Here is a 25,736-nt window from a genome sequence, read left to right as displayed (position 1 = left end):
CAATTCTAGGTTTGAAATGTCTGCTCAGAGCAAGAATAAGACATTTTGAACTGCTTCGTGGAAAGACTATAACATATTGTAAATGTTTTACTGACATTTCTTAAGAAAATCCATTTCATATTTTTATCTCTGTTAAATAACAATCTGCTGCCTCTTTGAAATAAACTGACAGTTTATCAATATCAGATGTCTTTAACCTGATGTAACTTAGACACAGAGAGGGAAAGTAAAGGGTGAATAAACAGCCTGTACTACAAACAACACTTATTTTATTTGAACTGAGCAGTAGGAAGTGAACATATCACCAAGGAAGCACAGCTACTTTCCTTGACACTCGTGGCAATGCTCTCAGTAATTACTATGGCATATAGTCATGATTCACCCAAAGGACCAGATCAAAACTGGACTATGACTAGTTGAGATTAATAATTTTAAACTATGCTCTGCTAGCGAGGATGATGCTTGCGTGTTAATCCCGCCGCAAAAAGAATCTTGGTCCATGTTGGAGAGATGCCTGTTACAACTATAGTATCACATTTTGGAAATTAGGGTCTTTAGGTAAGACATTGCCTATTCTCTTTGTTTTGCCTGTAGGGAGACACTGGATTTTCACATATGGAAGCTTTCAAATTGCTGCTGCTTAGCAAACATGCTCAGTGGGTTTGTGGTTTATCCCACCAGTCTCTAAGTAAAGCCTTTCTGGTGCAGGGCAGTACCACAGAAGGGATTACTATAAAAAGGCTTTAAATACAGTCTGTAATCAGAAGAGCTTTTTATTTGTTTCATGTTTCTGCCCTCTAGGTACCTTTGGCAGAACAATGCATAGGCATTCTGTAGCTAAAAGAGCCTGACATACTGAAAACAGCAGAGATCACATTTCACTCAGTTTTAATAGTAGTGGGTAGGGATATAATGATAATCTATCTAGAGCATTTAATGTGTATGTGATTTAATGTCTAGCCTTTTTAGATTAATTAAATGTAGAAAGGATGAAATCTTTCTTCCATGGCTTCCTAAGTAGTAGCGGTTTACTCCAAATGAATGCCTTGTTATCTGTTTTAATTTCATCCTCATTTTCACCTTGTGTTTGGCACATCTTAAATTCTTGTCTGCTTCATTGCTCCCTCAGACAAGGAGGATGTGTATTTCAGAGAAAGCATTGCTTACCTGGGGATAGTGCAGGTGATTCCCCTTGAAAGGCAAAGCTACTTTTAGTTCTGACTGATAGAACTTATACTTTTAAAAACTTTATATACTAAGTATGAGTTTTTACTTGACCAGAGAAGGCTCACAATTGTAAAAGGTAGAAAAAAAGACTTGTTTAATTATTCAAGGTTTTGTGGGGGGCTTTTTGTAAATGATTATTTTTTTAGTGAGTTCTACTAGTTATTAAATGATCAAGATTTTGAAATAAAAAGAGACAAGATGCACAAAAAGACAAAAATGGTATGTGTTAGTGCTGAAAAATCATTCGTCATTAAATCAATGTTTCATTGAAAACACAAAATCATATTATTCTCTGATTTTTCTGAACATATTTTTGTATAAGTATCTAAACTAGTGTAACATACTTACCGTACCTGACATTTGCTTTAGGAATGTAGTAAAAAGTGAGGAGACTCTGAGAGCTTTTTAGCAGGTCAGATTCAGATCAGAACAAATCATAACATCTGGTGTACTGTGACTAAGAATCAATCAGATTGTTCCGATTCATCTTATACTCCTTTATTTTACTTTTCAGTTATATGGAAGAGAGTTAAGCTAACATATGTCCTTGCCATTAATATAACTTCCAGCCTGTAGCTGGTTTGTCATTATATCATGGTAATGGCAAGTCAAGCAGACTGTAGCAGGCAGAGGAGGAAAAATCAAACCAAATAACTGTAAATAACTACACTTGCTTTAAAGAGAAATAAATTCAGCATTTGTACTGGGGAAACTGGTGTATTAACAGAACAGTCATGAGAAAACTTTATAGCTATAAATACAGCTGTATCAGCAGTAGTAATGACATCCAAGGAATACTCTCTAAACTCTCAGAGACTTATTATGTAAACTCAACTGTGTTGATGATGAGAAAAATAATAAATGAACATGTTTGATACATTATGTGAAAGCTGCAAAGAATTTGCATTCTTTTTTTTTAAAAAAAAGAAGTTCTGACAACAGTTCTTGTCTTTTTCCCATTTAGGTACCTATTACACCATTTCTTTGGTGAAGGCTATTCAGAAGTGGTGACTTCTTCCAATCGACCACTCCACAAATTATTATCTCTGGACTCCCAGCTGACACCCTGCCGGAGGCTAGAGCTACTGAGACAACTGGAATTGTGCCCGCTCTCATCAAGGTTTTTTCTTTCACGGGGAAAAAAAAAAAAAAAAAGATGAAGTTGGGCAAAGTGGAGTTCTGCCATTTTCTGCAGATACTAGCTCTTTTCCTGTGTCTTTCTGGGATGAATCAAGCAGAGGTCTCAAGGTCCAGGTCAAAGCCCTACTTTCAATCAGGGAGGACGAGAACCAAACGCAGCTGGGTGTGGAATCAGTTCTTTGTGCTGGAAGAATACATGGGTACAGACCCACTCTATGTAGGAAAGGTAGGGGATTTAAACAAACTTTGGAGGGTGCAGATGTTTGCTTTTTGATGTGTTTATATAGTGCAACCTGAAAATTGTAATTCTGTCAACATGGTTAACTTAAGCCAGGTTGGAACAAAGTTTCGTAGTTTGAAAAAGAAAAATGTTTAGCACTTGAAAACAGCAACATATTACGTTCCTGATTTCTCTTGCAATTTTCTTTAAGAGCTCTAAGTATTAGCTATGCTTCTTTAAAGGGGTATGATAATGAAAGTGTTTTACCACCACTGATACAAAGAAAATATTTTATTACTAGTATTAGATGTATTTTTTTACATAAGAATAGAGAAACATAATTATGAATATTCTTTTATAAGAGTTAAAAGCTAGTCCCAGAAAATAGAAGTTCTGTGCTATGTTGTTTGCTCCCTAAAAATCAGCACTACTGAAGGCAAGAGAGAAAGAATCAGGCATCTGAGGGTGTGACAAGTAAAAAGGAGGGCATGTCTGCATTACTGCTTTGCTTTGACGTTGCCTGACAGATTGACACCCTGGGGGCCTTGCTGCCCTCAGTGCATAACATAGCCTTGTGGCTTTACCTTCCTTCTGATGGGCACCAGGCCAGTGCAGAGCAAGCCCTTACATGAGGGCATCTCAAATGGCTCGTTTTGCATGCCCACCGCTGCATGTGGAGTGGAGCACACTGAGTACAGCTGTGAATCTGGGCCTTAGCTCATTCGCTGCCTTGTGCTGGTGGGTAATACACTTCTTTCAGCAATTATGAAGGAAAAAAGCCCACAAACAAACAAATAACCCTCTTGGTTTCTATGTAACGTTTATGTGTAATCATCTTATTGAAAGAAAACCCCATTTTTCTACCTAATATCAGAATCAATAAATAGAGTTTCTCATTAAAATATAGCAAATGCATAGAAAACAAGGGAGTGACAGCTTTTGGCAAAATGGCATGCTTACAGAAAAGGAGATGAAGTAATCTGAAATCCACCGCTTCAAATATATGAGTGCAATGAATTTCAGCTTACTAATTCATCCTACTGAGACAAAAACCTTGATGTTTATGTTAACACAGTTAAGCACTTAGAATTTAATCATGCCAACTGAATAATCAAGTTAAATGCGGAACTACTCTCATGATTACAGCTATGGTTGTGTTTAGGTGCTTTTCTGAACTTGGGCTGGTACTTTGCACAATTGAGCAAAGAAAGATGTGCTACAGTCAGAAACATCATCTCTTATTACAGCAGTCCTGAAAGTTTTTAAGTTTTAGATTACGTAGCAGTTTCCATTCTGATGCCATGCAGCTGCTGCTTGGCTTTGTGAGTTTTGTCTTTTAGACAAATTTGTTCTCAGATTGGAGCTTCTCTTGTGCCTCTGGAAAATGGCATATTTGGCATTCTTGCCCACTGGTGAAAAAGGAAGTGTGGCTCTCAAATTAGAATTTCTCTCCTGGAAAAGAAGTGTCTTTAAATACTCAACTGAAGACTGGTTTTGGTCTATAGCAATTCTCATATTCATTCAATTGTTATGTTATGGCCAAAGATGCTGTGGTAGCACTAGAGTACATGATATTTGCATGTATATGGTTATTTTTAGCTTCACAGTCTGCTCTTTCCTGTCCTTTACAGAAGTCCTAGCATTCACAAGCAGATATCTTCTGAAAAGCAAACCTTTTTTTCTGAAACAGTCTGTGCCCAGCCTACTTTTGTATCAGCAGTATGAATTGTTGGCTCTGGAACTCACATTTGTACCAGCAATTCATTTTGTAAGAAAAACAGATAAAAATTTGCACTTGCAAAAGGAAGCCCATCTTCCTGGAAACAGAATCCTTGCTGAGCATCTTATAAGATAAGATGAGCCCAGTTCCTAACCTTCTCACTGGAGAGGCTTTTTATTGTGTGGTTCCTGAGGTGCAATCATGACCAAAGCTGCATTCCCACGCAGGGGAGCAAAAAGGTGAAGAAGTGATTTTCTTTCTGTATGTTAACATATTATGTGTAGCACCACTCTGAAGTGAACAGCAGTCACCTTCCTCCCCCTCTTCTTCCCTTAAAAATATTGCCGTTCTTGTTTCAAATCCTTTCAGGAGGGTAGGGACTGAGAAGACTGAGATTTGGATAGGAAGGTTGGGGGGTTTTTGTTGTGGTTTTTTTTTTTCCTTTTCCCTTGGTGAAGAATCTACATCAAGCAAAGGGCTGGCATAACTCACTTCTCTCATCAAGTGAAGTGCAAGCAGCAACCAGACTCTGCCTCATGTTCTGCAGAGTGCTCTGCTCCTGGGGAGGTCAGTTCTGCACTGCCTTTCGTTCAGGATGCTTTGCAGGGTGCCAATCTAACTGTACATCCAGAAACGAGGAACCTTCCTCCAGATTTTAAGGGCTGTGAGATAAAAATGCTTCAGAAACACTCAGGCAAATGGATCTGCAATAGGGAATATTTTCTCCCCACCACTATTCAATTTTACAAAGCCCTAGGCAATTCTGTTTGGAAGGCAGCATTCGATGAATGTTAGGGTTACACAGCAAATCATTCAAGAGTCATGAAATACCAATGTTAATTCTGTGTTCAGCATTAACTCTGTCCTCCTGGGTGTGTGCATTCTGACACTTTAATTACATGATCATGCAGGGTAAAATCCTATTCCTTTTAAATAATGTAACAGAATTCCTGTTCACCTCAGTAAAACGAGTCTTTCACCTAAAATAATTTTTCAGTGTTTCCATGTGTCTTTCACAAGACTTCAGATCCATACCTGAGGTATATGACAGTATTCCTTCTTGCATCCTTGACATCCATTTATTGGCAGAATATTTTTTGTTGTTTTTCAGAAAAATGTATTTACTTTCTTAAGGTGGCAGGGGCCTGTTTCTCACATTGCTTTGGAGAAACCTCTGGTCCATCAGTTTTACACTAATAGGAGTAAGAGGTGACTGAGTTTTTTTGCTTTTTTTTTTTTTTTTTTTTTTAATGTAGGTCTTTCTTTTCCATGGTACAAATTTTAATCATCTTGGATTTAATCCTGAGTAATTCTGAGTGCCTCTTGGGAGGTGCTTAACATGTAATCAGATTGTGGACTGAACCATATACAATTTTTTTCTGTCTGTCAGCACAGCATATGTTATGTTCACTTAAAGGGCTGAAGCATTTAACTGTTTACCCCATTTACCTGTTTGGATAGGCACTATTATCTTCCAGACATATATATGTATATATGGATATACATTTGCAAAAGGGGTGCAGTTAAAGTAAAACTTTAACATTTTGCTGATTTTTTTTTTTTTAGTTGTTTTTTACATAACTGTCAGACATCTAGGGTTTGTTTTGGGTTGTGGATTTGGGTTTTTTTGTTGCTGTTGTTTTTTGTTTTTTTTTTAAATTTTATTTCATTTTATGTGTTCTGCTGCAAGAGTGTCAGTCTCCTCAAAAGCGTTATAATGACACAAAGACTCAGTAATCCTTTCATTTTTCTTATATAAAAAAAAATTAAAAAAATTCAAAAGAAGCCACAAATAAACCTGAAGAAGTGAAACAAGGCTGTGATCTCTATGTGAGATGCTGATTGATGACTTGCTTCACTGTTTTCTTTTGGATCCAAACCAGAGCACTTCTTCCAACAGCTCTAAATTTAGGTATAGTTAAGGACAGTTTCAAGCTCTTTGCTGAGTTCAACTCTTTTTTTTTTTTCCCCCTGAAACCTCACTAAGATATGAAGAACTGAAAAAAAAAGAGAAAAAGTCATAGGCTTGATTGAGCACAAACCTAAGAAGCTGATATTTAACTCTGAGAGGCTCACTGGTACTTCTCAAAAATAACACTTGGAAATTGTAAGGTGCCCTGCATGTAGTTTTTATTTATAACATATGGGGAAAGAAAGCATAAATCTTAACCTTCATTTTCTAGGTGGTAAAATCAATAAAAAAATGTTAAATAAGTGGGCTAAGATCATGTAGTTTGTTAGAGCTCACAGTCATGGCCTTCCAGTTCCAATTTACCTGCCTCTTTGTTTCTCTTCTAAGCATTTTAAGATAAAAAGGCTTGTTGAATTCAATTTTCAAACATGGACCTAAGTGCATAAAAGCTAATATTTGCATTATTATTTTATGGAGTAGCACCAAATGAGTGAAACATTAAAAAAATTGCAGTGAACCTAAACATTTCCTAGAAAATTGGTGCATTTAAGAGAATATACAGGTTTCTGCCAAGGCAAGGTGGGGAAAGGGTTTTTCAAGCAGCAGAATAACAAGAAGTGTATGTTATTGTTGGCATAGAGAGTGGGTTGTTTTTTCCAGCCTCATCATTTTGGAGGGAAGGAGGCCGGACAAGGAAGGACATTGGGTTTTTTGTGTGTATTTTTTGTTTCTCAAAGGTGTTGGTGAATGTGTCAATAGGATGACAGAATTATTCACATATGATTTTTATCTGTGGTGTGACCTTATATCAAGCCATACATATATAGTCTGAGGTTAGACTCTTTTTCTAGATCATAGCCTGACACTTTCAGATGTGGCTGATGACTTTTTGACTCACTTGGATAATCAGTGTGTTTACTAAAATACATTAAGACTGTGAGTACCGTGGAAATGCTGGCCACTCAGTCAAATTCAGACTGATATGTGGGAATATCAGCTGCTGAGAAACTGAGGGAATGTCATCTGTGATGAAAGAGCTGAGGAATTCTGTACAGAAATTAACCCAGATAGCTTTTCTTCTTTCTAGAAACTACACTACAACAGTTTTATTGGCACTTTGGGAAATGGAGAGGAGATGGGGTGAATTTATGAAGGCTAAGTGTAGGTAAGAGGCTAGGCTGCCTCATTTTCAGATAATGGAGCAGGAGGTGAGTCAGATGCAATTTTCTGAAGGGCTCTGTCCTTCCCACTGCCTCCAGAGGTAACCCATGGGGACCTGTGCTCTCTGTTCAGCCTTGACCTGGGGTCTCACCCCTCCAAGCGTCCTGCGCTAGATAAATGTTCATGCCTGCTCTGAAAGTAAGCTCCTGACTGAGAGTAGCTACAGCTCTGCACAGATTTTTTTATTATTATTTTTTTTCCCCCCAAGTACTTTTGGGAATAAAAATAAATAAAAAAAGCAACAGCAAACTCAACCGAAATCAACTATTCCTCATTGGTCTTTGTGGACACTATGTGAAAAACAAGATGGCAAAACTCAGAGAGAAACTTCCCCTTTGTTATATTTTTTTCTCCTTTTCTATTTATGTTATCTTTACTTTTAGCATAATCTTTGAAGCACTGTTGTTTTATATATTCTCAAAAGGCCATTTATGAAAGTAAAAAAGCAAATCTGCCGTATTTCTGATATTTATCTATCTCAGGAACTCTTTGTTGTTCTGTGCTATAGAAATTGATAACAGCTGGCCTTTTAAGTATAACGGGACATGCCATTCCTGTCAATGGTTTTCTACCACAAATGCTGCAAATGAAACAAATGAACAGACAAAATAGTCAAGTCCTCTTTACCTGCTTTGTGGATTGAATAGGTCTTGGCGAAGGGATACTTCAACTGTACAACAGTGGTATGAATTTATCATCTCAGTTTATACTGCGCAGTCACTAGTAGCACACTTTTCTTCACTGGATAGTCACTGTGGTCTTTGTGTTGTTCCATGCTTTACTTTATTTGGATTACACCAAATAACTGAGAACTGATTGACAAACTGAATGTTTCCTATTTAGCATGCAGGGCTAAAATGTCTCTGGGGAGAATGGTGAGATTAAGGCACACAGGAAGAATTATCCAAAGGGATAACCTAATATCTACTACTTTTTCCTGGTTGATTTCATTAGCCTGCACAGCTATAGTGTAATTTCCTCTTTCCCTCGTTATAGGAAGTCATCTTCTCACATAGCTGAATGGATACAGAAATGGGTTTTATGCTGGGGATTTAAAGTGATGACAATTTCACATGCTCAAGCACTAAAAGACAATTTGTATGTAATTTCATTATTAGAAGTGATAATAGAGTTGAGACACTTACGGTTGGATATTGAACCAGAACATGCAGCTTTTTGATCTTTTAGTATAATATAGAACATTGATCCTTAACATGTGGCATTACAGAAGAGGAAGGTTAGTGAAGGTGATGACAACATCTGTAAATTACGTAGCCCTCATCGCAGCTTTTTATTCAATGGCACAGCCATGCTATTTATATAATCCTGTAATACCAGTTCTGTATTTCAGTAGACTAATAAACTCTACCTGCAGTGCTCTGCTCTGAATTTCTTTTGAGTATTATTTAAAACTATATTTTATAGGTCTTTGACAAAATAGAAAAGCTAATTTTGCAATGATATGTAGATGCAAGTCTCCTGTATGCTTGTCTGATTATCAGAAAATGCCTTCTTTTCATGAGAGCATGAGATTTACAGTTTTCATGTCAGTCAAGCTCATGCTGCTTCAGCTGACTTTTTTTTAGCCATGTTCTAATGTTCCTTCTCCTTTTCATCTGCTGAGTTTGTTTTTAGTCCTCTAGTTCATGCTATTGGCTGTCACTCAATATCCAATTTACCTCTGTCCTCTACTCTCACAGTTGTGTATTAATGACGTTAGAAATGCAGCACTGTAAAACTAGGACTACCAAGAACTGTATCTGCATTATTCTAGGGCTAAGGAAGTGCAGTCATGAACCAAATTCCCACTGTGCTAGGCATAGTGCAAGCAAGAACAACCCTTGACCTGAGGCAGTGGTCTTGTAAAATAAGAGGCAATAGCAGATTAAGAAGCAATGACAGAATGCAGAGAAATATGGAGATGTTAGTCCACATCCTGAAAATATCTTGAGAACAAGAGCTCACTGTTGTTCTTTGCTATGAAGATAGAATATAATTTATTCTGAAAATGAAAATCATGCAATATTTTTAAATGTTATGAACAGATAACAGCTTCCTGCCTTTATTTTCCATCCCTTATGGTTGACAAGTTAGTTGACATTCATAAGTGCAGATCTATTTGATATCCGTGTTAGTACAAGGCTACTTCTTCTTTTAGACCAGTGAAGATAAAGGATATTTTTCCACTCTTTTCTAAAGATCAAAATGCATATGTTTTAAAGTTTTACATCTTGTAGCCTGCTATCATGCTACCTTTTCCATGTTGCCTTTTTTCTTATACCTGTACTGTTAGACATAATTGTCTGTCTGCAGACTCACTGGACATTCATTCCATGTGTTTAGTATTTTCCATGTGTCACAGTTTAAAAGAGCTGCCAGGACTATTGCTGCCTTGTCACAATTCTTCTGTTGAATTTCTTCTTTACTCCACACTATTGTGGGGGTTTTTGTGTTTGTTTTTTATTTTTTTAAATATTACATTGCACTTCTCGAGTTCCTTGTCTTTTTTTTTTTTAGTAATCACTTAATAAAATAATGCCTGTGTACACGTCAGTTTTGCAGCGCTAATTTTTGCCAGTTAAGGGGAGTACCTGGAACAACATATTTAGAGATCCTGAAAAAAATCAGAGAATGGTTGCTTCATGTCCAATAATTTGGCTTTTATATAAAAATATTGGTGATATATCCTGGAGAATGTGTGCAGTATAATCTTTTTCTCTTAGGATTATGCATTTCCCTTGAAGAGGTGGCTGAGTTAAGTGCTAATGGTGGAACTGCTGCGAGAAGAAAGAAGTCAATACACTAAGTTACTCACTTCTCTCAGAATAACTATTAGTTACCTTATGCTACCAGTGTCCTCTCTGCCACTTTTGCATTGAAAGAGACACTTACTGTCATGTAAATTAGAGACAAGTAGCTCTTAGAAAAAGCAGTGGTGTTTAGGCTGTTAGGAGAACTCTAATTCTATCCCAACTGTCCAAACCATAGTCATGATGTGGATACCAGCCTACACCACAAGCAGAATTTTGAGGCGGTCATAATGCTTAATCTCTGATAGCTTCAAGGCTGTAAGGAGGATCAGCCAGTTAGAAATAGGGGGGTTTTGTTTACATGATATTAAAAATATGTTTTTAACACCTAACTGCATATCACTTGACCTCAATACATAAATGGGAACCACCTTAACCTTCTCAGGCTAAGTGTAAATTTAGCCAATGAAGAAGCTTCATTGACAACAGAACACATCATGAAAAGATGCTGATCACCAAAATTAATAAACGTGGTCATAAAATTATACAATATATTTAGGATTAATTCTTGCAGATGTTTTTGACTTAGCTAAAAATTTACTACCGTTAATAGTTCCTTCCATATTCAAGTATTTGCTGGTGCTACAGCCCTGTGGTATTGCAAAAGTAATATTGTTAATTACATGGATGTAAAGCACGTAGTATGGTAGTAGTACTCTATAAATCATAAACAATATAGCAAAGAATAAACATTATTTTATCTTTCAGATAAATAAAAATACCAAGACAAATATAGCTCTTTTGCATATAGTAGTTCATGTGCAATTATTCATGCACCAGAAAATACAAAATATGCCTTGCTGTCTCAGTTTCAGGTTGTCTTTTTCAGAATGCTCCCCTGGAAGAAGGAGGTAGTTCTAAACAACTAAAAAGAAGGCAAAAGTTTTTCAATATGTGGTGTTTATTAAATTGTGTTGTTCATAGAGTAACTGGAGATTTAATCCAGAACCATGAAATCAGCTTTATCGACTCTAATAGACTGTTTGAGAATATTAATTTTGGAATACAACTGTTTGGCCGTTTTAAAATTGAATTTTTAACTGATGTTTTATTCTGTAGGTTAGTAAAAGAGGAATACTGAGGACAACATTTAGCCACATATTCCAGATTTTGACAGTGAAAAAAGTGCCTTTCTTTCATATAGTCATATAGTCATTCTTAGAGCACTGAAGGTCTGCATTACGTTGTTTCATATGGGTGAATAGGGTATATGTTGAGAACAGCTAAGGGCTGTGCAACATAATGTTCTGTCTCACAGGAGATTCTTTGGCCCTCTCTGAGTAGAAAGAAATAAATTAAATGTCATTTTCCAGGTGATACAAGGAGATTTTGCTGCATGAATTCCGCAAAATGTTGACATAGTCATACTGTCCCATTTAGTTTTTCTATTCCTGTAAATCACGAGAAATTACCTTGAGGACTATAGAGACATGCAATTTTGTTGCTGTGGATTGCCTCTGAGAAGAATTGAGCCCACAAAGTTATTTTCCATTTGAAATGCTTCCAAAATATGGAAACTCTGGTACTTGGATCCGTGTGTAAGGATGATAAGCTGCTTAAACATTTCATACTGAGGTACCAAATTGTAACCCTGCTGACTAAGCACTCAAGCTATTCATTTTCCTTACAAGGTAGGCAGGTGCTGTATTAGGCAAAGTTTAGCTTGTTATTCGGTAACAATGAAAATTTTCCAAACACAGTTGGGAAAAGCAGATGGTCATTTCTGAAGTTTCCATAATCATGGTATAAATGCAGTGCCATAAATTAGCAAAATACTTGCCTTTCTTATACAATTTACACACATTATATGGGCAGAGTAGGCATTTGGGAAAGTACTTGGCATATTTTTATGTTTCTTTTTTAACTTGCAGGACTATAATGCTGCATTGTGCTTATGTTAAAAACTGTTAAATAATTCCTCTTGCTCCTGGATGTTCATAATCTTCATGCATATGCAGACTGTTGTTCTCCCCACCCATCTTTTACCCCTTACTATTTAACTGTTGCTTAGCCAAGCAAAACATATTTCACACTTTCAGGAAGTTTTCCTCATTAGTCAGCACTGAAGTCCTGTGTTCATCTTTACTGCTCTTTTATTCATTCCCTCTATTTTTTCAATATCTTTCTGACAATAAAAAACCATGAACAAAAGCACTCTATTATACCTTCAGCTAAACAGGAAATAAGCCAAGTGAAACTGTTATTTCTTGTCTCATTGTATAACTCAAATTGCACAATTCATGTTTGTTTCTTCTTTGCAAGCTCATGTCCATTACTACTCTGAGGATCTTAAAGCCTTATTGCTTTTCTGTTTTATACTTTCTGCTGAACCAAGTGTACTCCTGAGTGCGTATCAATCTCTCTTGAACAATTTGGAGAGCCAAGGAAATATTAGTTGTTTAAAAAATTGTTTCAATTTATTTGTTTGACTGATAAACTGAATGAAGCCATGTCAAAGGAGGTTTTATGGAGGAAACTAGCAGGAATTGGAGTGATAGCAGTGATGGAGTGTACACATAAACATGTGTATACGTATATATATGTAGGAAACAATGGGTGTACCTTACATTAAGGAATAATTCCCACTTGTACTGATATATTTATTCAATTCAGATTTAACTTGAGATTGAAAGAAAATGTAAAGATTCTATTCTTAATGGCTTTAGTACAGGAAAAAGGAGATTGAAAATGTTTAAGAGAAGAAAAACATCATAAAGAGTAAGTGTGAGAATGAAAGGACCATGGTGAAGAAAGATGCTATGTTTTTCTCACTCCAGAGCCTGATGTAAAGCTGAAAAGAACATAACAAAGGAATCAATGAAAAGATTAATTTAGATTAAGATAGAACAATCATATGTATAAGACTTTGTTCCCTTTGCTGTTTGCTGAGGATGCTATATACGTGTATATGGGGCATACATTGGTTTAAGTCACATCAATCCACCACACAGAGGTTCTAGAAAGAAGATTTTGTAGGTACCAATACTAGCTGACTTAGTTATGTTAACACAGATAGGAAAGGTGGGCAGCTAGCCAGAGATCCAGTACACCCAGGTTTGAGAAATATGCAGGAGACTAGGTAGGTTAACTAACAGATGCAGTTGAAAGGGACCAAAAGGTGAGTAAAGCTCATTTGGAATCAAAAGAAGAAGATGCTACATACAGCAAGGTAATATGTGATACAAGACAGCAATAAAACCAAATATCATCAAGATACAAAAAAAAAAAAAACAAAAAAAAAAAACCAAAAAAAAGTGATTTTATGTTTCTTTTCTGGGAAGAGGGAAGAAAAGGAAAGATGTAAATATTTGTTATAAAAAGGAAAGATGTAAATATTTATTATAAAGCGCTCCTGGAAAGAGCTAGAGAATTCAGAATTTGGTCAAAAAAAACCTAAAACATGAGCAACATGACGCCAAACAGCATAGGACAAGAAAGAAAACCTTTCCATCCATAGAGATTCCAAGAATTAGTGGGTCAAGATAGAGTGTGAACAAGCAGAAAAGCAACGTACAGATCTGGAGGAGTCCAAGCAAGTCTGATCTCTCAGCAGATGGATGGAAGGATGCGAATATGTGCATCTGTCAGGGCAGCAACTGGGCCACGTCCAGACTGCTTCCAAATTAAGAGCTGAAAATCAAAAGGATTAATGCTCTGGTCTACTACTAAGGAAGGCAGCCTGCAGTTCGTAAAGTAAATTTGTGTTTGGAGTTAAGAGCATGAAATAATGACACTCGTGGGTTTTCTAGGTCTTTCAGAACCTCAGTAGATGTCTTTCCTTCTAGACTGGTATTTTGACATTCATCATTTCATGTTACTGTATTTCCTTGAAGCTATTTGCAGGCTACATGAGAATTTTTTCCTGCAGAGTGATTTCAGTATTCTGTCAAAATTAGATTTTGTTACGTACTATGTAAGCCACAGTATCACATTCAACAATCTCTCTTCATCTATTATTTTAGTAAATAGGGCTGGGTAGAAGATGATGGCCCATTCTGCTAGTCTGATGGCAAAATCATTATTCCAGAATGATTTTTTGCCAATTTTACTTCTGGTAGTGCAAAATGAAATCAATGACTGCTTTTCATGTGGGACGATACAGACTGAGGGCCCAGGTGCTTTGTCTTGCTTCCAAAATATCTGCCAAGCAGGCAATGAGGCTATGAGGAAGATGGAAAGATTAAGATGTCCACCTTGATGACAGATCCTTCTGATACCTTTAGAGACATAAGTGTCTGTATCTGCAGACTACGCTAAAAATTGAAGATATTTACCTTTGCTTCTGAAATAATTTTATCTTCTGTGTATTAGATACAGTGGCCCACCTTCCATTTCTGTCCATTTCATGTGTGCTTTGTACTGTGCTTAAACTGCAAATATCAGTTTGGAACACAGTTTTGGACTGTAGCAGGATGAGCTAACAGGTTGTGGATCAGATTCAATTCTCTGGAAAATTACTTTGTAAGGTAATTAGCAAGATACAGGGGAAACATGCTGCAGCTTAACCATCAAGGTCAGAAGAGTTAAGTTTATTACAGTGAACAAAGTGTTCGGTGATATTGCAAATTTTCCTGGAGTCAAACTCTCTTGCACCTGTAAATAACCTTTACTGATAACAGAACTGTGACAGAACCAATACAAGTGCCACTGTAGAGAGTAATGGGGTGAAACCTGATCTTTTTCCCCATAATTACGTTGATCTGTTGGAAATATAAATACAACTGGTGATGAAAAGTACATCCAATGTTTTCCTAATCTATTCTCAAAATCAAAGTACAGTTTTGGATTTGTTGGTGGCAACAGAAGTAATGTGTTAAAATAAGGTAGATTTTCTTTAACCCAAACCCATTAAGATAGTATTTAGTAATGTTTGCTAGAGGATAACATTATTTTATGAATGATGTTTTGAAAGGCAAGGTAAGAGTTCTGTTCTTCATACTCCTGAAGTTGTGCGTGTCATTAATCAGTATACCCTTCCTGATGATTTGCTGTAAGGTTGGGCTCAAGGAAAAATTTCAATACTGTTATTTTTTTTACCTCAACTGAAGATTTAAATGCCTTCAGGGTGGAGTGTGGGATTGTCAGAAGAAGCAGCAGGTTGGAAAAGGCAGCTTGGGGATATGAGTCTTCACAATGGCTTAGAAACTCTGGGTATCTTCACTAAATACAATATGATGGTCTAATATACATCTGATTGTTTACAGAGTAGCAGAAAATTTGCTCTTAAAAGTGACTGTATAAAATTATACTCCGTTACTCAGTAGATGAATTCTATGTGTGAGTCACACCTGCCTGTTCTGGTGATAATTTTTTTTCTACTTATTATTGCTATTAGTCCTGCTGAGCTAACACAGCTGAGAGACAGCAAACTGCATTCTATTATTTCTTGAGTGTCATACAGACGTGTTTGTTATGTTCTGCTAATGTACACCTGCACAACCCAGTTTTAAGCTATGGGACCATACATTTTTACAATGAGAATAGAATCTGAAGATAGCAGGGGGTTTGCTTCCTTATGTAACCGGAGGCATAATTCATCTCCTGGAAAGAAAGAGCTTGTCTTTACAAGAGTCAGCTAAGGTTGCAACATATGACTTGCCCACTGAAGTATTTGAAATGCAAGTCACAGAATAGCATTGCTAATTTTAAGCATGCAGCACATTAATAGAAAGCCTGTTTTCTGTCTTAATGCTTTTTTTATGATCAAATTGGTTTTCTTGGTTAATTCAGTTTCTTCTTTGCCAGTTAACATTGAATGCACTGGACTTGCTATTGAACAACTACTACCCTTCCACTTCTACTACTATTTTTGTGTATACATGGACATAACAACATGGCTCTATTACTGAATTTCTCTTTGATAAAAATTGAAGAATTTAACAGTGCATTCTGGTTCCTTTATTCTCTCATATAGCCGTTGTTTTTGCCTTCCAGTCTTTCACCTGTTTTAAAAGTAGTTGCAGAGCAGACTGAAGGGTATTCCCTATCTTGTGCTGTCATGAGCACTGACCACCAGTGTTTTATCACTTCTGAGAACATGCTTTAAAGTTTCTCATGTATTCTTCACAGAAAAAAAAAAAAACAAACAAATAATCTTTTTGCCTTCTCATAAATTTTATTGAGCAAATATGAGTAGACAATAATGGAGAAAACAAAAGAGGAATAAGCAATAAAAAAAATGTATGTAGGGAAAAAATAAGCTAATACTAGCCAATCACAAAATTCCAGATGAACAGAGGATCTGTGGGACCATTAGGAGGACAAAAGATTCCCCAGTTAGGAATGACGAATAGAGTACAGTTGAAGAAACATGATGACCTTTGAAGATATATATAAACTAGAGACAGGTGTGGGATATAAATTCCAGCTGTGAACTACAAGTGAGATTATTCAGTAGAATTTCCTGTTCACTTCAGAAAGTTTGATTTTAATGATATTTGAAATTTATACATCCTTAATCTTCATTCGTTTGACTGATCAGCTTGTGACTTTTTTTTGCAGATGCTTTTGTTTACTTGTGTTATTTTCACAAGCTAGATTTCACCTAGTCATAAGTAATAAAACTTTTTTACTAAACTGCTATTGTATTTAAATGTCAATTTGCACAGTTTTGAAGGGAAAAAAGTACAGAAAAATAACATAAATAAGAGATTTCTATTTCATGTGCAGAAAGAGTTACTATTTGGAAAATATTTACTAAATTTAAAATAACATTTTTCTTTTAAAAGATACAAAATTTGTAGAAGTATCTATTAATGTACAGGGCTCAGAACTTTATGAAGGGGATATAATTAGTTGTTTTTTATCTCTTAAAAACATAGGAGCAAACCCTTAATGAATGGAAATTGCTCTCTCCTTCCAAGGTGGAGAGCTGTGCTGATTTACACCAAGCTGTATAGAACTTCCCTAAGGGGGGATATTTAGCACAGTTTGTTAAATTAAGTGATCGTTTTAATGGACCACACAGAAGGTGTGAGACAAAAGTGAAAATGCCTTGAGTATAAAGTCCTGAACATTACAATTGGTGACAGAAGGCCTATCAATGAGACAGTAATCCTATAAAAATACAGAAAGATCAGATTGCTTGTCGAATTAGAATTGCTTTAATATGGATGCATGCAAGGGGATAGCAACGGAGCTGGAAACTTTCCATCTGCTTTGTATACAAAGTGATTAGATTGTGATCACTTAGTCCAAGAGGATAGAAATGATGCACAATTCTGCCAGGATGAGACATGCAAATTGGATCAATTAAGCTTTGAGAGTGCTCAGACAATCTGGTAGAGAAGTTTACATGCTGTGTCAAGTGAAACTTAGCAAAGATCAGTCTTGAATGCTAGGGGCAAGTATTATGGTGATTTAAGCTCTAATCTCCAAGAGTAATTCATTGTTTTTGGTTTTGGTTATAAAACCGATCAGATACTATGATAAAAGATCCCTTTAGGAGATGTTTGATGGTATACTCAAGAAGTATGACAGACAAATTAGTAACAGTCATGTGAGCTGAAATATTTAAGGTAGAAAAGAATAAATTCAGATGACTGCTCTTGTTTCAGTTAATGGAATACATGATGCTAATAACTTCTGTACCTTCATGTTGACCACAATGCTTCAGAAGCAGGGAGTGTTCTCATAAGGAACTCACTGTGTGTTCTATTTTTACTGAACCAGAGCTTACTCAAAAGGGAAACAACGTGAAAATGATCATTAGATGAGAGTGCTCTAATTTCATCAGGGACCACCTAAAAATTTGAATTATTTACGTTATACAATGTCTTTTATAGCAGCAAAAGGACATGTTTTTTCAGATAATCAGAGGGGTCTTTACATAAATTGAAAGTTCTCAATATATGTGAAGTACTGGAAACTTCAAAAATGAGTTTCTGAAGGGAGACTTTGAGCATTTTCAGTAGATTCCAGATGGCTTTCAGAATTAGAAACAGGTCTGCAAATTTGAATTTTAATGTAGATTCAGCAAGTATACATGACCAATGTAAGATAACACCTGCCATTTTAGTATTTTCTTATAATTTGTTTATCAATGGCACATTGATTATTTTCCCAATATTTAATGGCAGTGAGTAAGAAACACAGCAAGAATGTGTTCTGGTGAAAACACGAAGAACAGATGAAAAAATCCTGGGTTGGCACTGGCGTTGTACATGGCAAAACTCATATCTATGGACTTTTTTTGAAAATCGATGAGTGAATTTAAATTTTAATTCATAAATATCTTCTCTCATCATTTGAAATGTAAAAATATAATTTAAGGAAACATGGTGTAATGACTGCATAAGAATTTGGTGAGATTGTCTCTATAACACTCACCGTACTCACCAAAATAATAAAAGGCACCAGGAGAGCACTACCCTTTACATTCAGCTGTTGAAATCCTTCTAAGCTAGAAGGTTTTACAATTAGCCTAGTATTGTTCATGTTAAGACAGTTTGTTATGGTCTTGAAATACTAATGCATTAGCCTCCCCCCTCAAATGTTTTCTGAAAAACAGCACAGAACAGGGTATTAAAAACATTACTTTACCAGCCGTTAGTCCTATGCAGTAAAATTGCCTATCAAAATACTAATTGCTATCTTGAGATCAGTCTGGTTATATCTGAAAGCCCTGGCAGACCTGCAAATTTGAATGGTTAAAAAAAAAAAAAAAAAAGTTAAGAAGAAATCAAACCTTTTAAAGCATTTATTTGCAAAGGATCACTTTAAATGATCTGAACAGTTTAAGGCAGACTTTCAAATGTCCGTATTTACTGTGCATACCCTACTTCAGCTTGTTCTGAATACTGAACAGCTACAGTGTGAATTTATGTAATGGAATCACTTAAGCTTTCAATTCTGCTTCTTACAATTAGTCTGTGATGCACATTGCTGTTCATTAAAGCACCCTTCCTTTGCACAGGGATTAAGGCTCTATTTCAGAAAAGCGCTTAGACATATGCTTAGTACCAACTTTCATGAGCGTTAATCAAGTCCTGACATGCTGTACATGGATAATGATGATATTTAATTTGATGTAGCATAGGGTTAAATTTCCCTACTCTTTGGGGTAAATTTTGGTTGGTAAAAATGGGGTTGTCTGTTAATTAACTAGCCAGTATATATGAATGGATGGATATGTATTTCAGAAACACTTTTGGGTAAAAATCAATGTGATAAGCCATCTTCAGTGAAATACATTAGAGTAGGGGAAAAAAGAAAAAAAGAAGAAATTGTCCTATAGCCTACTGAGAAAAAACAACTTATTTGTCATTCTGTGTTTTACCTTTACTGAACTGCAGTGTTAGTAATCACTCATAGTAGTTAATAGAAAGCACTACAGAAATGTTAGGGTGTTTAATCAAGCCAGACTGAAAGAGAGATTTCTAAATGAAATGTAAACATGCTGACAACAGTAACTTGTGTTTTAAGCTAATAAGTTAACCAAGGGATTCTTCTCCTCTTTTTAAGTGAACTCATTTTAAGACGGAAGACAAGTGTCTACAGGAAGATATCTAATACTGCACTGTATTTGGTCATGCATTGTTTTGTCGTGTTATATTGTCATACTAGCAATGAAACTGTAATGTTTTGCTATAGATTTTCATTGCTGAATTTTCCATATGAAATAATTTACTCATATTAAAATTTTATAGTGAAATTTTACATTAAAAATTCTCTGTTCTTGCTTTATTTCCTTGACTGTCAGCTCTGAGCAGTTATGACTCTCCGCAACACACTTTCCCAGGGACTAATTGTGTGTGATATGGGCATTGTGTCAAATACTTAATTTTGTACTTTAAATCTAGGAGTACTCCCATTGATTTCAGTGGGAATACTTATGGGATTAGATTTGTGAAATGAGAAATATCTGGGTGGTGTAAAACATTTTATATTATATAACCAGCAAGATCATATGAAGAATTGTCAATTTCAAGTTGACTATAAATCTTTCAGGAAAGTCAGCACTAGAGTATTTCATTTATCCAAACACATAAAACTTTATAAAGAAAGACAATAAGAATTTAATTGTTAAGAAGCAACACAATAACAAACACTGATGCCCTGACACATATTTTATCATTTATGTACCTTAAAAATGGAGATGTAGACCAACATGTTAATTCTGCTTTGTTTTGACAGTTTCATAAATTTTATTTAACAAGTCCTTAACTGTTTTCAGGGAATTACAGGTTAGTGTGGCTGTGGACCCAGTTAATTACATATTTTTCTCTATTGTAAATCTTTCATCATTGAAATGATTAGATTGTGCTCTCTTCTGTAGTCCAGTACTTTATAAGCTTTTACAGACGCAGTCACAGTAATTACTTCAACTGCTTTACAGTTACATATTTTACCACTGTCGTCTAGTCTGTCAGGGTTTCAGCACCTTCCACTAACATGCAAGGTAAGATTATAAGTGGATTTTTAGAAGGATTAAACTTTCAAAAGCAAATGAAATTTGAGGAATTGATGCAACATAAAACCAAACCAAAAACAACAAAAAAAAGCTCTACGCCCTCTGGGTATCTGTTCCTTGGTACTAATGTTCTTTGGAAGCAGGTTCCTATGGGAAAAATCATTATCAACCAAGCAACGCTGCAAGCTATTTTGGATAGTTGCAACAGAAACAGGATAATCTCTCTAAACTATAGATCAGTAGTTTGACAAAGAAGAGACAACATGGGAGGTATAATTTCCACTTTATAATAAAGACATTCAGTATAAGTACATATCTTAGAAAATACTTTAACACAGAATGATTTTTTGTTTGTAAATTTGATATTACTGATATGGTAGTCAAATAAGAAGTGTGTATGATTATTTTTCCTGCTCAGTGCTATTACAGATAATTCTTTAGATTACAGACTTAGATATGAAAAAACAGATCCTCTAATACACTCTCATTTTCCGTGGTTGAAATCCTAGGCCTGAATGATCACGGCTAAGTAGAAAACGCAATACGGGAGAGACAACTTTCCATTCAGCATATTTGTATTCTTTTTTCTTGTATCTATTTTCAAGAACAAGGAAAAAGTAAAAGCATTCATTCTGCATTATTGTAGGTATATTGCTATTGCTATTGCTTTTCTTGTTTCACCTCCCCTCTTTCCCTCTTTCCCGTGCCATAAAGCAAAGTGCATTCATACATTCTCTGGTCATATAAATAAATAAATAAATAAGACTTTAAAATCATAAATAATTAATAAAGAATTAACATATTTTTACAATGTATAGTGGTATAAGAACAGAAAATATATCACTAAATATATATGTATTTATGCATACATACATATATGTATTTCATTCAAGATAAGCATATGCTCAAGAAACAGTTCTTTACTGTATGTATGTTAATACTGTGCAAGCAGAGATTGTTTCATGTGTAGGTGGGGAAGTAATTTGAGAAGAAGGAGTGAAGTTCCTTGAAGGCTGTGTTTCTGTAAGCTGCTACATGTGCATAAACTTTTCAAGCCCTTGGACATCTGCCAGCCCAGAGATACTCTTCTATGAAGCATACTAGGATCTTTGTTATTTATTTGCCATGCTACATTTTTTAAGCCTGATCACTTTCATAGAAGATATATGTGGGGAATGCAGGGAGAGAGCATCTTCACACAATTTTATTGCACTGCTGAAATAGAGAGTAGTGACTTTAAGAGAATTTTGTCTTAGAGCTTCAGTGATTCTCAGCAACAAGATAAATCAAATCACTGGACCAGTAAATATGTTAGTTTAGTATATAACAGCAAGTAGTATGGTGCATTATGAATAGATATGAATCATGTGAAAATACTATTGGTGTGTATGGAAGAGAATTTAGTCCCTTTCCCGGAGAATAAGTAAATGCAGGGACCCAAATACATCTGGTAAGAATAAACATTCAGGAATTTGTAAATAGAATTTCACTCCAGTGGTATTTTCACGTGATTTATTTGTTTTAGACACTTGTATAAAGGAGGTTTGAGTCACTGGTTTCTTTAATCAAAAATTAAATATATTTGGATAAAAACAGAGCAATTTTTAAATGGTAAGTCAGATAGAAAATCCACTACTATATGGTTTGGTTTGTCAGTGATGCAGTTTTGTTATTGAAATACTCAGAATGAGTACACCAAGGAATAAATACTGATGGACTGAGAGTGGTTTGAGAACAAACAAAAAATCCCAGAGCTGAATATTGAACAGGTCTGTAAGGATTCCATGTGCATATTGTTTACAAACATTGTGGTCTGTTTCCCCATTCTAAATTCTAATAATTTCTGAAAAGCTTGAAGTGTGTGTGAGGGGGAAGCAGGTCCCTTTTTTCCATTCCGATTCTGAACGTGTTATGTTGCCTGCAGGCTCTTGGTGGTGCTACAATACAATATTGCTGTCCCCCCACCCCCAATAAATATTATGCAATTAGTACGTGATGATACACGGCATACAGATGGCTTTTACCTCCCAAAGCTGCCAAACTGTCTTTTTAAGAGTGTGAATGACAAATAGTCATTTTGGAGAGTGACATGTCATGATGATGGCCCATTAAAACTACTCAAGAATACTCAGCCGGCTACATATGCCCACTCAGCTCCATCTACAGCAGCAGCTGCTTCTGAGTTCCTCCTGTAGCTGCACTAATCTTAATGGGCTGGCTGCACAATTCCCTGTCGCCACAGGGCATTTCGTGTCCTTACTAAAACTGGGGCGGGGAGAAGGCACAGATCTGTGAATGCATCATCTGCAGAGACTGGAAAAGAAGAGGACAGAATAAAGAAATGTACGTGTGTGTGTGCATGTGTGCATATGTAGGTGTACATGCATACACTTAAATGTACGCATACATTGTATACATATATACGGTCACTGTATCACTGGCTGTATAAAAAGCTAAATAGAAGTATACAGAGAGAGAACGTTATAGACACAATTGAGTGTAATTAAGGGAAAAAATGTCATAAAAATGTGACATGGTTGCTCTTATCATATCCAGTTTTCAGCATTTCCTATTAATTATTCAACTCACTAGCCTTTAGATGACAGTATCTCCTATTCCTAGAGGAACCTTTCATCTGAACTTTGTCTTCTACTCAGAAACCTTGAGGGCTTACTTAGATACTGACTGGAATGTTATGAATTGTAAGTTTTAGAATTTTGGTAATTCTATTTTGAATTTTGTTTGAACAATAACCATCAAGGAACTAAAGAAGTTTCACTGTTCTCTTTCCTGTTTCACCCCACTTTTTCAAAAAGTTGGCAAAATTAAATATTCACTTCACTTCATGTGGCTGAGGTGATAAGGTTATTATTCTCCTGGAGCACTGATCAGTCACTTAAGAGTGTATATATATATATATATACACTATAGGGCTATATATTTTTCACTAAACTCTTCCACCAACCTTTCTGATCCCTTTACTGGGGAAACAACACAGGGAAGGGAGGGGATAGTAAAGTCTAACTGCTTATTTCAAGTTTGATATTGGGAGAGAACAAGTCTGAGTAAATTAATAAAAATTCTTTTTTAATTTCTTAGACACAGAAACATATTCTGTAGCAGCAAAAAAAGTTCAGAAACTACAATAGGGGAAATAAGGATTTTTTTAAAAAGAATGTTAATTCAGAACAAGCTAATACTTATGCTACTCTCCCTGCCCATGTTATGTTTCTTATGTTTGCTTCTCTGGTTCCAGCACTTTAGGATCGATGACAATTTAAATTGCACACTGTTTCTTTTTTTTTTTTTTTTTTTCCCCTCCCCTCTTCAGAGTAGGCTTTTTTTTTTGTGATCTTGGAGTAGTAGTAATACATACCTTCAGTAAAATCACATCTGACCAGACTCAAGTTATCAGCCTTTTTAATTCCTGTTGCATTAAACAGAGCATGAAAAGAAGATGCTGGTGAAGCTATACAGCTTTACTCTCAAATATTGTTCTTTCCTAACTCCGATCAGTCACTGAAGATTGGCTCCACTTACTACTTCAGCATTTTCTTTCATTTGTATTTTTTATTTTTCCCTGCTCTTTCCTCCCATTTCAACTTGTCATTCTTCCTTTTGGCTGTCTTCTTTTGCCATCCTCTTGCCCCACCTGTTCTGCCTCATCACATTCATTTGAGGTCTTTCATTAGTCTGTTTCCCATTCCAGTTCTCTCCTGGTCCATGTTCTCATCCACTTTTGTTTTTTAATTTGTGCATTTTTTTACCTTTTTTTAAAAAAAACCCCCAACCCAGCAACTTAGTTTCCTCTCTTTCCTCTTTATCTTTCTTATTTCTTTTATTCTTATCCTATACTTTCTTAATCATACGCCTGCATGAATACCTTGATGGAACTTTGTTCTTGCCAGCTTTATACACTGTTGAATATGAAGATCTCGGAGGTCAAAATGCACCAAATGACATACAATTTGCCTGCAGGAAGGCTAGTAAGGACAAGCTGTAGGATGACACAGCTGGTACTCCCAAAGGAATGTGCCCTGGTTTTACCTTGAATGTGAAATGCTCTCATGTGATAGGTAACCTCTCATTATTTCATTGTCTTTGTGGTGATCCTGGGTAGACATATTGGCTTGTGGTCATTCATAGGGCTCTAGTATAACCCGCAAGACAAAAGAGAATTCAGAGACAGTCTGAGTTCAGACAACGTATAAGGACAGTGCCGGATGTGAGGAGATCTCAGGAATGTCTTGGACCTTGGCTGTCTCAGCAGCTCTCAGTCTTTGGTCAGCTCTGAGCACTCTAGAAACAATTTTGGGAGTTAGATCAACACAGAACAGAAGTCTTGTCTAGGCTGACTGGCTTTTGAGCAAACCTGCTATCAGCTGCTTGTGTTAGATAAATATCATGTGGTTATACTGTGATCTACAGCATGGGACCTTGTATTCCCACATGACTATCTCTGCACTTGCCTGACAAGGAGAAAGTCTGGACACAACAAAACAGTGCCTGAAATTGCTATCAAGTCAAAGTGGCAAATTCTGCCACTGTGGCACAGTTGTCTATGCTGTTTCCTTACTATACTGACAAGGAAAGTCTGGCAGCAGTACAGCTGTATTCCTTCTTTTAAAACTCTGATTAAAAATGTTGGCTATAACTGTTTATATTGACTTGATCTCTTGTCCTCAGTACTATCTGTTATGCTGAAAGCACAGACCAGCATATTTCTTTCTGAGCTCAGGCTTATAATATAGTTTTACATAAATTAATAAAACCAAAAGCAAAACAAAGTCCTCCAGGAGCTTCTTTATTACTTTCTCAACATTTCTTGGAAAAAAGACTTTTATAAGAAAATCATTACCTGTTGAAAAATACTTTCACTAATGCCTGGGCGTAAAGTCAATTATATGAATTAAAACCTTTGTTGACATCAATGAAATGTTGAAGAATCTATTTCTGACCCACATGACTTCTGTAATGAGACTGAAAAGGAAATTAAAAAAGATGTCTTAAGCTGTTGATGCTGAAATATGGTTACAGTTTACAAGAGTGAGTTTCATAGCTCTAGTAGTAGTAAC

General features: G+C 35.9%; 1 protein-coding gene across 1 annotated transcript in view; it reads left to right on the top strand.

The window, feature by feature from the left end:
• Positions 1-25,736, top strand: part of CDH7 (cadherin 7) — an 82,784-nt gene that overhangs the window by 7,104 nt on the left and 49,944 nt on the right. The window contains exon 2 of the mRNA XM_074877663.1: positions 2,192-2,593. Coding sequence (XP_074733764.1) covers positions 2,384-2,593 — 210 coding nt within the window. The 5' untranslated portion in view covers positions 2,192-2,383. The remainder of the gene's footprint in view (positions 1-2,191; positions 2,594-25,736) is intronic.

Source organism: Strix uralensis, chromosome 1, assembly GCF_047716275.1.
Source record: "Strix uralensis isolate ZFMK-TIS-50842 chromosome 1, bStrUra1, whole genome shotgun sequence".
Classification (NCBI taxonomy): Eukaryota; Metazoa; Chordata; class Aves; order Strigiformes; family Strigidae; genus Strix; species Strix uralensis.
The sequence above is the reverse complement of the archived record's forward strand: the minus strand, read 5'-3'. Positions and strand labels throughout refer to the sequence as shown.